Below are 14,732 nucleotides of genomic sequence, written 5' to 3' on the forward strand. Positions count from 1 at the left end.
GAACGCTAAGGATCTATCTTTTTTATTATATAAATTATCAAGATTGCAAATACAAATTAAAATTTCGGTAGCCTAGTAGAACAGCTCAAATGCTTTTTTAAGCCAACTCGATGTATTTTGCTGCAAAAAAAAATGACTGAAGTGAAATGAACGGACGTAAAGGTTTATCTTATTAGATAAGAACAGATGTTGACAAAGTTTTCCTTTGGGGGACTTATTTTGCATTTGGAAAAAAAATAAATAAATCACAATGTTTTGCATGTATGTTACTGCGGCATTTCACAAAAAAATTTAAATCGCAATAATCGTGATAATATGGTAGCACAGGGCTCTGCTGATTCCCACCCCTTTTATTTATTTATGTATGTATTTATTTATTATTCTGCCATCTTTCTCTCGTTTCTCTCTGTGTTTAAGACTGTCAGATTTTTTTTTTTTCATCCTGACCTTTCCTCTCCATTCTCATGATGGGAACTCGGCGCTCACACTCAGTCAGACCGAAGCCGGCAGTGAGCCACACCTTGCCATATTCACTCTCACAATATCAGCAGCCTTTGATTTACACTGACATTTCAGCGCAGGAAAATCCTCCTGGCTGTAGCTTTGGGTGCAGGCAGCATGAGGATTACAATGGGAGCGGGTAGAAAGGTTAAGGGAGTAATGATTTATTCCTCAGCGCTGAGATGTGAGACATTCATCACCGGGAACAAAAAGCCTGTAGCCAGTTTGAGCTGGCGATGTGAATGCTGCTCGGAGAGGCAGACAGCAAATCCAGCAGGACGGAGAGGGTGCTGGAGCACTTCAGACAGAGGCTTCAACTTCCTGCACGGCTACCTCATTAATAGATGCTTGGATCGAATGAAAAATTATATAGATCATTTCTTATATAATTATTTTTTAATGTATTTAATTTAATATATGTTTTAATCGTATGTAGTTATATAATACATTTGAAACCACTGAAATAGGCATCTGAGGTGATAAAATATGTATTTTTGGTGAGAAATAGTCAATATAAACTTTTGAAGGAGGCTTTAACTTCCTGCATGGCTACCTTATTAATGGATGCTTGGATCTTGTGAAAACACACAGATTATTTTTATACAAATAACATTTTTTTAGATTTAATTTTATAGATATATTTTGGATGATGTTATATTATATGGAAATCATTAAAATAGGCATTTGAGGTGATAAAACATGTATTTTTGGTGAGAAATAGTCCGTTTAAACTTTTGAAGAAGGCTTTAACTTCCTGCAGGGCTATCTTATATAGATATAGATATATATATTGTTACATTTAATACATGTTTAATATTATATATTTTATTTGTTTTTAAATAATATCCTTATTATTGTATTTAATTTTATAATAAATTTCAGATCATTTAAATAGGCATTTTCAGTAATAAAACAAGTAATTTTTTGGTCAGAAATATAAACTTTTTGTAGGAATATTACAAAGGCATTATAGAAATGCAAAAGCAGATTAAAAAAAACACCAATGTAGACTCAATAGGAGGACCACATGTAAGATTTAAGTCCATGCAATAATGTCGGAATATTCTTGCAGTCATTTTTTACCTGAATGAAATAAGGTGCAAAACAAACAGAGCAGTTAGCGTGACACAAACTAAAATCAGGTGCGTTCACTGAGCACCAGTTTGCGAAACTTGCGATTTTAAAACTGGGAGAAAAATAATTCAGACGCGTGACATACGTCCTCGAGACACAAGCAGGTCCGAGCCTCGTGTCGTGATTTTGGAAGTGAATAATGGCACACAATAACAGAGGAAGAAGCGTGTGAATGCGAAGCTCTGCGGGCCGTCACACAGCGCCTACCTCCCGCTTCACGGTCCACAGTAATTTCTCTTTGTGGTCTTCCTCCGTGGAGCCCTCCATGTCTGTCCGTCTGTCCGCGGCCAACACGACGCAGGTCTGCCTCACTGACACCGTCCGTGCGCTCTCCGCCGGCCTTTCAGCCTCTTTCCCCTTTTTATTTCTTGTTTCCTTCTTCTTCGCTCAGCTGGACTCTGACGCAGCCGAGCAGCTCGACGGCGACGTCAGAGGAACCGCCTTCCCCGCCGTACTGATCAATGGAGGAGCAAAAAAAAAAAAAAAAAAAACCCAGCGGAGCTCCCAGAGGCTCCCAGCAGCATCCAGCCCCGCCCCGACCTGCAGCCTCCAGCATCCACCGCCCCAACCTGTGGAGCCTCTGCTTTATTTAAAGCAGCCTCTGCTTCGTCCTCTCCCGGGCACCAAAGGGTTACAGCTCTCCTGTCAGAGGTGTGAAATGTTGGCAGGAGGGCTTTGCTGGTTATTTCTAGAGCAGATAGCTCTGTAGTGTGTATTTTAGTCGATATTAACCCCTCGAAACCTAAGAAAATTCGTATAATCTCTTTCAAACACATGTATGGAGATGAACACCTTCACAATAAATTACCCGAAATTAATAATAATAATAAAAATAATATTATAAAAACAAAATAAAATAATAATAATAAAATGTATTTGCAGCCCAGCGTGTTTTACAATAAAGAAATTACATGCACCAAGTGCTTCACATCAAGACATAATAAAACCTGCACGTAACAAAATCCACATAATACTCGTAAAAGTGAGGTAAAATAGGCATACAAACTGAATGCAAAGAATGCATAACACATGATGGAAAATAAAAGAAATAATATAAAACCAACTGATATTATTCATGATAAAAAATAAGTCTAAAAACAGAGGGCCAAATTCAATAATTCTTTTAAGAAATATTAAGCAAGGTGGCTTCTCTGATACCTGTAGGCAGTGTGATCCAGAGCTTTGACTGTCAAACGCTGCATTTGAATTAGCAAGAAATTAGTATAAAGTAACAAGGAAATTACCTGAAATTTAGCAGAAAATGATGTTTTTTTTTAATAAAAATAAAAAATTAAAATATACTTGAGCTGTCAAAATAATGTGTTAATTTAGATTAATTAATCACAGAAATTAATCACAGATTAATTAATAACAGAAAAAATGTCATGTTGAAAAAAAAATTAAATTAAAAAAATGAGGTCCGAGCTAACGTAGCCTCTGATGCTAAAGCTAGCAGCCAAACTGAACTTGCCTGCTTCGGTTTTCAAAATTAAAGTCCTCTGACAGAATCCCATCAGTTATTGACAAATGGGATTTTATTTTGAAATATTTGCAGGACAGTGTTGTTGACAATGAAGGAGCAGGTACAACTTTATAAATGAGTGAATTTTTTAAAAAATAATTTCAGGGCAAAAATTGATGTATGAGATTGATGTAGATTAATTAATCACAGATCATGTAATTAATTTGATTATTTTTTGTAATCACATGACAGAACTAATTATATTATATATATATATATATATATTTATATATATATATATATACACACACACAATTTTCCCCCATTTATTTTGCCATTGATGTATTATTGTGATGTTTTGTGGTTTTTTTTTTTTTTTTTTTTTTGCTATTATTTATTTATTTATTTATTATTTATTTAACATCATTATTTAACATCATTTCCATACTTCGGTGCATAAATATGAGGCTCTGGTGGAGGAAACACGCAATGCATATGATGAGCTCATCAAAGTGCTGCTTAATTAATGACTTCATTCATAAGCATGGCACACACACACACACACACACACACACACACACACACACACACACACACACACACACACACACACACACACACACACACACACACACACACACACACACACACACAGACTGCAGCTCATCCAGAAGGAGTCTAAAAATAGTGCTTTGTGAAGCACATGTTGACCATCCTCGGTGCTGATGCCAGGTTGGCCTGCTGCAAAACAGATGACGTCACAGCGGCGTGATACAGACCGACCCCCTCTGTTCTGTCGTTGAACCTCCTGCGTGTGCCTCCGTGTGGGCTGAGGCTGCACCTGCAGCCGTCACAAGCCATGTTCTCTGCAAATCTTCCCCTAATTACTCTGGATTTTTCCTTCCGTTTCTGTTACACGTTAACCCTTTAACAGGCATCGTAACCACATGGTTGACGAGTCAGTTGCTTCACTAAAAACCCTGTAAACTCAATTTGATTTTTTTTTATATAATGCATTTTAGTATTTTGATGATTCTCTAATTCTCTGGGGAGATATATTGGTAGAAATTATGCATATAAAAACACCTTAGAATGAGCTTTTTATATCTACATAGGGAGCGGGTCATGTTTGCAGAGTAGGTCTGAATAAATAAATCAAACACTGACTTTACACATTACGGTTTTCTTGTAGGCCACCGACAAGAAAACCCCATAGTGCTTTGTATTATGTGAAACTAATAAACTAAACAATTGTTCTGAGAGCAGTAAATTACAGCGCACCTGCACTGGAAACTGCAGGTTTGAGCAAATCCTCAAATCTTCTGGGTTAAAGTTTACAACATGAGACGAGGCAGAAAGTAGTCGAATAACAACTTTTATCTTCACAGCTGGAAAAAAGGCATCGCGGTAAACTGCATTAAAACATGTTAGAGGCACTAATTCAGAAAAACTGTAACAGGTGCATTTTTGGCAAACAACAGGCTGTCATAAATGTGTTTATGAAAAATACAATCTATAAATATGAAACATGCTCTCCTGCTGATGTAAGCGCTATGATTGTAACAAGATTTCTTCTAAGAAATAGTGCATATCAGTGATTTTTTTCCTCCACTACTGATCTACATTTAATAAAAACTAGAGTTCTCCAGATATTTGAAGCATTGCTCTCAGTCCTTTGATAATAATTCATAAATAAATTATGATGGACAGAGCAGACAACACCACGACTATCTAGAGAACAAAGTCCGATGCAGTTACATCGAGGCCACAGTTTGGACTTTTTTTTTAAGATAGTGGTAAAGAAAGTAAGATAATAAAACTACTCAGAGGAGAAACGTTTGGGCATCAACAGATTTCATGTCTTAATGTTCATCATCGATGTGAAAAGCCGAAATCTGCCGAAATTTGCGGTTTCAGTCTCAGTGTCCCAGCGGTCGGTCGTCATACGTGCTGTACCTCTTGACGTGGATTCGACGCACGCGCTCGCGAAGCTCGGCTCCGCCGGGCCCGTCTTCCTCCTCACTGTGAGAGCCGCAGTTGTTGTAGCTGCGACGCGTGGCCTCCAGCAGGGAGTTGTCTGGCAGCGGCATCGTCTCGTAGAGCAACGTGTTCAGAGTCTCCTCGTAGATACGAGCTTCAGGAAACTCCACCTGAGGAAGGACGCAAAAACCAAATGTTTGTATATGGTGTGCATCAAACATAAAGCCTGCAAAATTGTTAACTTCCCCACTAGGTATGGGGAAAGTTCATTTTTAGTGATACTGACACTATTATCGAGACTCCTTATCGCTACCACTGTCGATACTTTTCTATTAATTGGTGGAAAGACGAGGTGACAAAATCTTTTTAACAGAACTGGATCTGTTGAAACCTGGATCACAATTTTTTTCTTTCGGAAAAATGGGGAAAAGGGCATTGAGCAGTTTGGCAACAAATGTCTCACAATTTGCAAAACATTATTTTAGATTAAAAAAATGGTGACAGAGCGATAAACCATAGAACATTTACATTATGAAGTAATCTACCAGGAGTGTGTGTTTGCATGTATTTTTAATGGCCAGCCCCTTTGGCGGACGATGTCAAACTTTACAGCAACAAAAGATGAGCCTCGTTCGACTTTTTTGCCAGTTGACGCTGCATTGTTTTGCTCGAGACACGGGACGCCGCCAACTCGGCCTGAACTGTCCTCACCTTGGTCTGCTTCTTCTCCGTGGCGTAGACGATGGAGGTGCAGCACACCTCGGCCAGCTTGCGGCCCTGACCGTAAAAGGACCAGCAGCAGATCTCGTCTCCGATCACGTCTTTCATGAAGAGGACGCGTCCATTGAAGCTGAGAGACAGCCTGTCGAACAGCTCGATGTTCTTCAAAAGGTTGTCGTCCGAATTACTGCGGAGACAAAAGCAAGCTGAATGTGGAGAAGTGCTTCATCGTTTACTCCGCTCTCTTTGTCCTGAGGCTCATTAGACTTTATTAGCAGGAAAAAAAATCTATGGCTCCCTCAAAATAAATCAATTATCCCTCTAATGATGGAAGCAGAGGGAGCTCTGGAGGAAGGCTTCCTTACCTGGTGTAGGAGTACTTGTTATTGCTTCTGTTGTACACCAGCTTCACCACAGGCTAACAGAGGGGAAAGAACTGGTTAAATATCTGCAATTTATTGCTTTAATATCAAAATGTACTAACTTGAAATACACCTCAAGTAGACCTCATCCATTTGCCAAAAGTACTACGCCAAGAGAGCAGAAAGTAAATATGTGTGTGAGTATCAACCGTTTAAAACCTGGATGTAAATCAGCAATTCTTTTACAGCATTCAAAAGTTTAAAGTTTAAAGTATTTAAACCTCTGAAACGGGATTTCTTTCAAATACATAAAAAAATGGCACTTTTGAAAACTTTTGAAAAATTGCAAAAAAAAAACACAAAAAATGTTTGTAATTATTATTTTCTATTATAATTCATTTTTATTATTGTTATTAATTTTTAGGCCTTTTTCAGATCATTTTCTGTTTTTGCTCTGGTACTTTAAGTTTTTTTTTTTTTTTTTTAAATTTCAGGTAATTTTCTTGCCACTCTTTTACAAATGTATTGTTAATTTTTTTAAAGAAATTAGGCAAATTTGCTCCGGGTTTTAAGGGTCAAAGTGCACTGACGAGAAAAAAAGGGGGACTTTTTTCTTTTACTTATTCCAGATTCACAGTTATGATCTAATTCCATGATGCTCTGTTTTTACCTTTGTGGAGGACTGGATGAGCCGCTCCTCTTCCTTGCTGGAGGTGACACAGGGGCTGCTCTTTATTTCCCTGCAAATCACAAACCAACAAAGGTATGACAGCACAGACGGGATTTTTAAAGCCAGAAGTGGACATATTTTTATTTTTGGTTAGCACGATGCATATACCGTTTATGGTTAACCGTGATGTGTTAATGCTAAATTTTGTGCTAAGAAACAGGCTTAAAACAAAATGTACTTACCAGAAAAAACAAGACATGAAAAAACCCAACAGCAATAGCTACAATACGATACGATACGATACGATACGATACGAACACGATACAATACGATACGATACATTTTATTGTCCCACAATGCTACAGCTACGCTTTTATTCTGAATTCGGGGCTACGCCATGGTTTAATTACCTATCCAATGTTGTCACCATGACAGCCACTTGTCAATGGATGGCACCCACCGATCACTTAGAGAAACCACGCAAATTATGCATAACTTTAAGCCTTAATAACAGTTTACAAGGGGAGTTATATATAAATTCTCCCCGCCACATTTGTAATAAATGTTAAAATTAGCAATAGAGACCAAATAGTTTTTAAAAGTTCTATAAAGTGCCACAGGGATGACGCGTTTCTGAGGGCCAACGTGGAAGCTCCCACATCAAAAAGCCAATGGGATTTTTCCATTGGATTTTGAATTATGGCAGAAAATAAGCTCTGCGGCAAACATCTATAATATTTAAACAATTTGTTCAGCAAGATTATCTTCACAAATGAACACCGCTTTCAAGATTTAAGGAAAAATAAGGGCAACTGAAAGAGTAAAGTAACATGTCTGTTAGTAAATTACATGTACAGTCACTTTATAACTCTCTATAACTCAGTCCATTTGATCCTCAAAATCTGTTTAAAATCTATGAAGTACCTCGTAACACGCCACCCTCCAAAGGCTACGCCACATTCGACAAGTGAATGCTACTGATGAGCTACTAAAAACCGTTATTAACATGGGAGATGATTTGTGCAGTGGCAGCTGCTCGTTTTTGTTGTTCATTTAACGCGAGACGTGCATAACACGGTAGGAGGTGTTGGTAGCGAAGTGAAATCATTTGTACTACACAAGAATTTAAGAAACCTTCCCTCCTGCACTGTCCTTTGCTCTGCATGCTGCATACCCTCCGCATGTAATGGCTCTCAGGAGACGGGTAGAGTGCCGTTCATTCATAAACTACTGGGCACGATGATGAATGACTGACAGCCGGTGAGCTTAGATTTCAATGATTTGCCGCCTTGCAATCTGTCCCCGTGGAAAGCAAAAGATGTGTAAACCTTGGAAACCCAGCAGACATTCCTGCGAACATCTGTCAGAATGATGCATACCCACCGACACTCTTCTTCCACAGATGGCGCAGCAAAACTGTATTGCAGCCAGAGCCCAGAGGCATAAATACACACTGTGGTCCACAGCAAATCAAATCTGCGCACCTGAGAGCCTCTGCTGTCGAGCTGAACAGAACTCATCAAACAGTCGCGGCAAAGCACCGAGAAACATCAGCTGAAGGAACTCTTACATACTGCAACACTGCAACAAGGGCGAACAATACGGATCAAATCTGCTATCACAGTGTATGCTATTTTATAGGTAAATTAAAATTTTTTATTACTAAATATTTTTTTATATTTGTAATTATTTTTTTACATTTTTTTTACTATTATATTGTGCATTTTATCCTGTACCTCATAGCTGCTGTATCACAGCAAATTTCCCCACTGTGGGACTAATAAAGGATTATCTTATTTAATTTAATTTAATTTAATTTATAAGATTTAAGTTATTTAAACATTTTTTTGGGAGGGGGGGGGCATGACTTGAAAATTTGTTCCTACTTTACGTCTACTTTGAATTTTGAGATGTGATTTCAATACCTGACAAAAATGCAAAAATCTACATAAACTGTACGACTAACATGATGCAGCACGGACTATGGATGGGATTTTTTTTGGTGATGTTGACATTTGAACAAAGTCGTGTGACTTTAACCAACATATAAAAAGAGTAAAGACAGACAGGAAATAGGGAAAATGAATAACTGATTTGATTCCACGTAGTTGCATGCCGCACTAACAGAGAAATATACCCAGAGCACACTCTGATCTGACAGATCTGTCTCCTTTCCAAAATCCCTCCAAAAGTCAAACAGTGACAGCACTGATATACAAAGCACAGCGCTCCGTGTATCATCCGCTCATTCAATTATTCAATTCTGACGGCGGACACCAGCGGAGGACGAGAGCGGAGCGGACATATGGAGACACCGGCGGAGACATGAGGAAAATGAGAGCGCAGTGGACACCACCTACAGCAGAAACGATGATAATCTCTAATGCAACACTACAGTTAAGGAACTTAGAGCCTGAATTCTTTACAGATTTACTGGATATTTGCGATCCGAGATAACAGACTGGGATTTTCTTTTGACATCAATTGTTTGAATAACTTACTTTACTTTTTATGAGTGTGATTAAACTAAACGCATCCTTTACTATCTAATTATGTACGGTGTGTTGCACCTTTAGCCTGGCAATGGTTTTATAAGCCTCCTGACCCAGATGAAGAAACCACAAGTTGGTAACAGTGTGCAACATCTGATATTAATCCTTTAAAACCTGAACAACATCACTTTTCTTGTCCTGTACTCAGACACCTTTCATGAGAGTACTTTAAACCATCAGCAAACTGGTTTGATTTCTTTCAAAAACATGGGGGAAAAGGCAAAGAGCAGATTGGCAAGAAATATCTCATAAATTGCAAGAAATTCATAGATTTTGGAAAAAAATTTTTTTTTTTAAAGCTAGCAAAAAATGTCTCGAGAGCAATATTTATAATTATAATAATTGATTCTAAAATGTATATTACATAATATTATATATATATATATATATATATATATATATATATATATATATATATATATATATATATATATATATATATATATATTTTTAATCTTTTTTTTTTTTAATAATTTCCCTTTTTTGTTGTTGACATTTCCATTTTTTTTTTTTTTTTTTTTTATTTTGATAATTTTCATGCAACCTAATAGTACTTACTATTTTTGGGTCATTCCTTTTTGGGTTGCTCATTGCCTTCTTCTCATATTTTTGAAAGAAATCGAGCCACTTTGACCGGTTTTTTAAAGGGTTAAACCAGCCAAGAATATATTCTTTTTTTCCTGTATTTCAAATATCAGTCTGTGTGTGTGTGTGTGTGTGTGTGTGTGTGTGTGTGTGTGTGTGTGTGTGTGTGTGTGACTGACCTGCAGGGTGTTTTGACAAAGCTCCACCAGGTCCTGGACGAGGTAATACTTTGCCTCGGCGAGCAGCTCCTGGACAGCCTGGCGCCCTTTGGGTAAGGTGACTGTGCCGTCACGTAGGAAGCACAGGATGCTGCCAAAGTGTTTCCCGCTGCGGTCGATCAGGATCCAACCTGAGCGGAAGCAACAAACCAGATTCAGAAAATGTGCCTCCTAGACCACAAGAGCACAGTTTATGGGATCATTAATTTTTACTGATACTGAGGAGCTGACGGAGTTTTTTTTTAACCTAAAGACAGTCGAAGGTTCTGCATTTAGGTCTAATCTGATGCACAATGTTGATGTGCTTGGCTGTGGTGATTTTCTTCCCCCCTTGCATGAAAAGATTTTGCAATGTAGCCAAACTTTAGACCTCTTTGCACGTTCAGTCATCCTCGCAAGCAAGCAACTGAGCATCAGATTTCTTCTTTGCTTGGTTTGATACCTGCTGGCTGGCAATTCAATTGTATTAAAAAACTTTATCAGATGCATTCGCACTTGTGATTGCATTTAAATGATGTGACTTGACTATATGTAATGTTACATTATAAGACCCACGGGATTTGTTAGCAAAATCGAGAAGCTCAAACTTTTGAAAAAAGCGGAACCGGGTCTTCAGTAGAACCGGGTTTCGAGCTGTGTCTGCAGCTGAGAAACGGCGTACCATCTTTATCCGTGAAAACCTCCTTCTTGCCGCTGAACATGGCTTTCAGCATGGAGTTCTGCTTGGTCAGCACCTGCAGCGTTGTGTAAAACAGGTTCCCGCCGACATTGATGCGGACATACTTGTTGCCCAGGCCCACCGCTCCTCGATAACTGCAGGTCTTGGTCTTGGGACAGGCCAGAGGAGGAGGAGGAGGGGCTGAGGAGGTGGAGGTGTGATGCTGGGGCAGGCAGCTGTCCCCGGACATGTCCCTTTGGAGGTAGATGACCACCCTGCAGACGGAGGTCCGAAGGTCCCCCGCCGTGGTGACAGCTACTGATGAGGCCGCCACAACCTCTCACTGCCCCAGATCATTCCTGGGAAAACACGGAGCTGGAGATAAATAATCTCGATGGAGGAAAAGTCAGTGCGGACAAAGACTGATATAAGGAGGACACCCAGTGGCTGAGGCATGTACCGCAACAGAGTGAAAGCCAACTTTCCCATTATTATCTTTTCCCAAGTTTCCCTTCCTGTTTAATGGAATGTGACTGAGCAGGAAACTAGAGGGACAGGGAGGGGGACACATGTCAATGAGTAAACTTCAGCGTCCCTGAGGGTCAAAACATTACAACACTACAACAAAACATAACAGTTTTTCCTAAACAAAACATTCCAGAAAAAGAAATAATATTTCCAAAATGCCATTTCCTTTCGACTGCCGGCCGTTCTCATCACGGCAAAAATTGCCATTGCCTAATAGTACCTACACTTTCTGATTTGAGTCTCAAAAAAACATTTATTTCTGAAATGCTGAGTGTATTGGGAAATGTTGCACTGTTTTATAAAATGTTATTTGGTTTGCTGAATTGTTGTTTTGTTATGGGAAGTGTGTGAAGTGTTTTGGTAAATATAGCGTTTTGTCCCTCAGGGCTACCGTATATTGTCGGGTTTTGCGAAATGTTGTAGTGTTTTCTGAATTGTTGTAGAGTTGTGGGAAATGTGATTTTGTTTTCTGAAATGTTGTGTTATGGGAAATGTAGTGTTTTGACCCTCAAGGCCACCATATATTGTAGTGTTCTAGGAAATGTTGTAGTGTTTTTTGTAAATGTTGTTGTGTTTTATGAAATATCAAAGTGTTTTAGGAAATGTTTCGCTGTTCTCTGAAATATTGTAGAGTTTTGACCCTCAGGGCCACAACATATTTTAGTAATTTGGTAAATTTTGCAGTGTTTTCTTGTTTTGACCAACAGTACCATGTTAGTAAAAGGACAAATTACATGTACAACTGCAGACAACTCACTTTATTTAAAATGAAAAACAATAGCCAACTGACACCACACTTCCCCATAAAGTGGAGCTAGCTCAGTGAAACAGCTTTATGTACATTAACATCTTAAATGTGTTATTGTCTGAGATGTAGCGGTGCTAGCAAATAAACATTGTGGTTTTAACTTTAAATAGGTAGCTTTTAAAACTCTAAACAAATACACTGATTCGTCAAAATATCAACTTAAATATGCCTCTCGTGGTCAATAGTAACTTTAATAAACTTGGTAAATTATACTATTCAAGAGCAAACAGAGAGTTAGCTCGGTCTACAGAAATGTAACAGACTGAACTCTATTTAAAATGTGCACGTTTTAATATTTTCTTTGTCGTCAACAAAACCCAACACTGTGTAACAACACAGTAACGGGAATTAAAATGGTTATGCTCTTCTGGTCAATTCGTCTTATCAATAACTTACTCTCAAACGCTTTTTATAACAAAATATCGCATCGTTAGTGCGCTTTGCGTTACTTCCTACGTGGGTGTTGTTTTGCTAACATTAGCTAACGATGACCAGCAAACTCTTAATGCGAATCCTAAAAAAGTTTTACAACATTGACATGTCGGTTAGTTTTTGAAATAAACACGAGCTGAATTATTCTTAACGTAAAAATAACATTTGGAAACTTTCTCCAGATGTTCTGCGAAACAAAAGTCACATTAAATCGCCAGATTTTTCAATGGAGTTACGTGACGTTATCGTCCGCAGTTTATACGAGAAACACGTACGGAGGCGTCCGTTTACAAAGTCAGCTAACTCACCGATCTCAGTGCCGTCTTCGCGTGCTGTACGGTAACCGTGTGACTGCCTAACTTTGGTTTTATCGCCGTTAGATGGAAATCCACAACAAAATGTCAAGATTTGAGGTGTTAAAAAAGTATGTGAAGTTACTCTATCCTCCCCTTTCTTCTTCTTCGACTGAATTGACGGCACGCTGTGCGTAATGCCGCCCTCCACAGGCAGTAACAAGCATCGCGAGACTACAGGTTATTCACCTGAGGTTAACCTACAAGGGCTGTTTGGCTCATTTTACGCGCTTTTCATTCTTCATTTTCTTGATAATTTTGGCTGTTTTAACGCGTATTTTGGCAAGATTGTATATAAGTCTAAAATACACTGTGGAAGCTAAATTGTTATTTTCATAGGCCCCGCAGTTGAGTGCAAAAAAAAAAAAAATTCAAATTATTTATTATTATTATTATTATTATTATTATTATTAAAACCCATTATTATTATTATTATTATTATTCATTATTATTATTTATTATTATTATTATTATTATTTATTATTATTATTATTACTATATTCAGAAGCCATTTAAGCACAAAAACATGCATTGTATTATTTTGGTTGTCATTTTGAGCTTTTGCTTCAGAATTTGTCATTTTTACTGTTTCACCGATGGCATCTTTTTTATTTTATTTTATTTTTTATTATATTTGGCATATGGAGAAAATACATGCTATTTTATCATTGTTATCACTGTCATTCCAGGCTGTGATAAAAAAAAAAAATAACAACAACAACAATAAAAACTACTTTACATGTCGTATATTGAAAAAAAAAAAATCGGTTTGTTTTTTATCTGAAAACATAGTGGCAGCGTGAAAAAAGGAATTTTAAAGGGTAAAATTCTGAAGATGAATGGATATGTTATATTCATTTATACCAAAAAATGCAATGGCAAGTACTTTTTTAACACATTATTTCTGCCTTTTCTATGGTATTTCATAATCCAACTGGGGAGACTAAAACTGGCCTCCCCATTTCCACTGACACAGATGCTAACAACAAATAGATGCACAAAATAAACAAAAACACACACAAAAAAGATATGCAGTAGTAAATATTTTCAATCCCGTAGCATTGTTTTTCTCCCCCTTTTCTTCCTTACTTTTTTTTTTTTATATTTTTTATGTTATTTATTTGTTTATTTTACATGTTTGACCCTTGCTAGCTTTGATATGGTATGTCTTAATCCAACTATATATAATCCCCCTAAAACTGCCATAGCAAATATCTTTTAATCTTGTAGCTTTAATTTTGTTTTTTTTTTTTTTTTTCCTTCCTTTTTTTTTATTTTTTTTTACTTTATTTTATTTATGTATTTACCAAATAAATACTCAAAACAAGCATAAACACTAAAAAATGCAATTGCAAATATTTTTTATCTCATAGCTTTGATTTTTTTCCCCTTTTTCTTCCTTACCTTATTTTTATGTATTTTTATGCTATTATTTATTTTTTTTTTTTTATTTTACATGTTTGACCCTCACTAGCTTTGATATGGTATGTCATAATCCAAATTTATATAATCCCAAAAAATTGTAATAGCATTTTTTTAATCTCATAATTTTAATTTAGTTTCGTTTTTCTTTTCCTTGTTTTCTTTTTTACTGTATTTTATTTATTAATTTACTAAATAAATGCACAAAACAAACAAAAAAAAAAAAAAAATAAGGCAACACAGATGCTAACACACAATTTATGCATAAATTAAATTAACTACGTTTTCAAACAGTTACTTTGGTCCTCTGCAGCTCTTATATTACACAACGTTTGGCTTTAGCAGCT

General features: G+C 37.1%; 2 protein-coding genes across 2 annotated transcripts in view; both read right to left on the reverse strand.

The window, feature by feature from the left end:
- LOC121943057 (small G protein signaling modulator 2-like) overlaps positions 1-2,076 on the reverse strand; it is a 137,156-nt gene extending 135,080 nt beyond the window's left edge. The window contains 1 exon segment of the mRNA XM_042486433.1: positions 1,843-2,076. Within this exon segment, the coding sequence (XP_042342367.1) occupies positions 1,843-1,902 (60 nt within the window). The 5' untranslated portion in view covers positions 1,903-2,076.
- Positions 2,077-4,456: 2,380 nt separating this feature from the next.
- LOC121943196 (BTB/POZ domain-containing adapter for CUL3-mediated RhoA degradation protein 2-like) lies at positions 4,457-13,075 on the reverse strand. The gene is given in 8 exon segments (XM_042486656.1): positions 4,457-5,247; positions 5,789-5,984; positions 6,163-6,215; positions 6,830-6,875; positions 6,877-6,899; positions 10,146-10,315; positions 10,846-11,201; positions 12,919-13,075. Coding segments are annotated over 7 exon segments (966 nt in total). The 5' UTR covers positions 11,093-11,201; positions 12,919-13,075; the 3' UTR covers positions 4,457-5,016.
- Positions 13,076-14,732: the final 1,657 nt, after the last annotated feature.

Source organism: Plectropomus leopardus, chromosome 5 (assembly GCF_008729295.1).
Source record: "Plectropomus leopardus isolate mb chromosome 5, YSFRI_Pleo_2.0, whole genome shotgun sequence".
In the NCBI taxonomy this organism is placed as follows: domain Eukaryota; kingdom Metazoa; phylum Chordata; class Actinopteri; order Perciformes; family Serranidae; genus Plectropomus; species Plectropomus leopardus.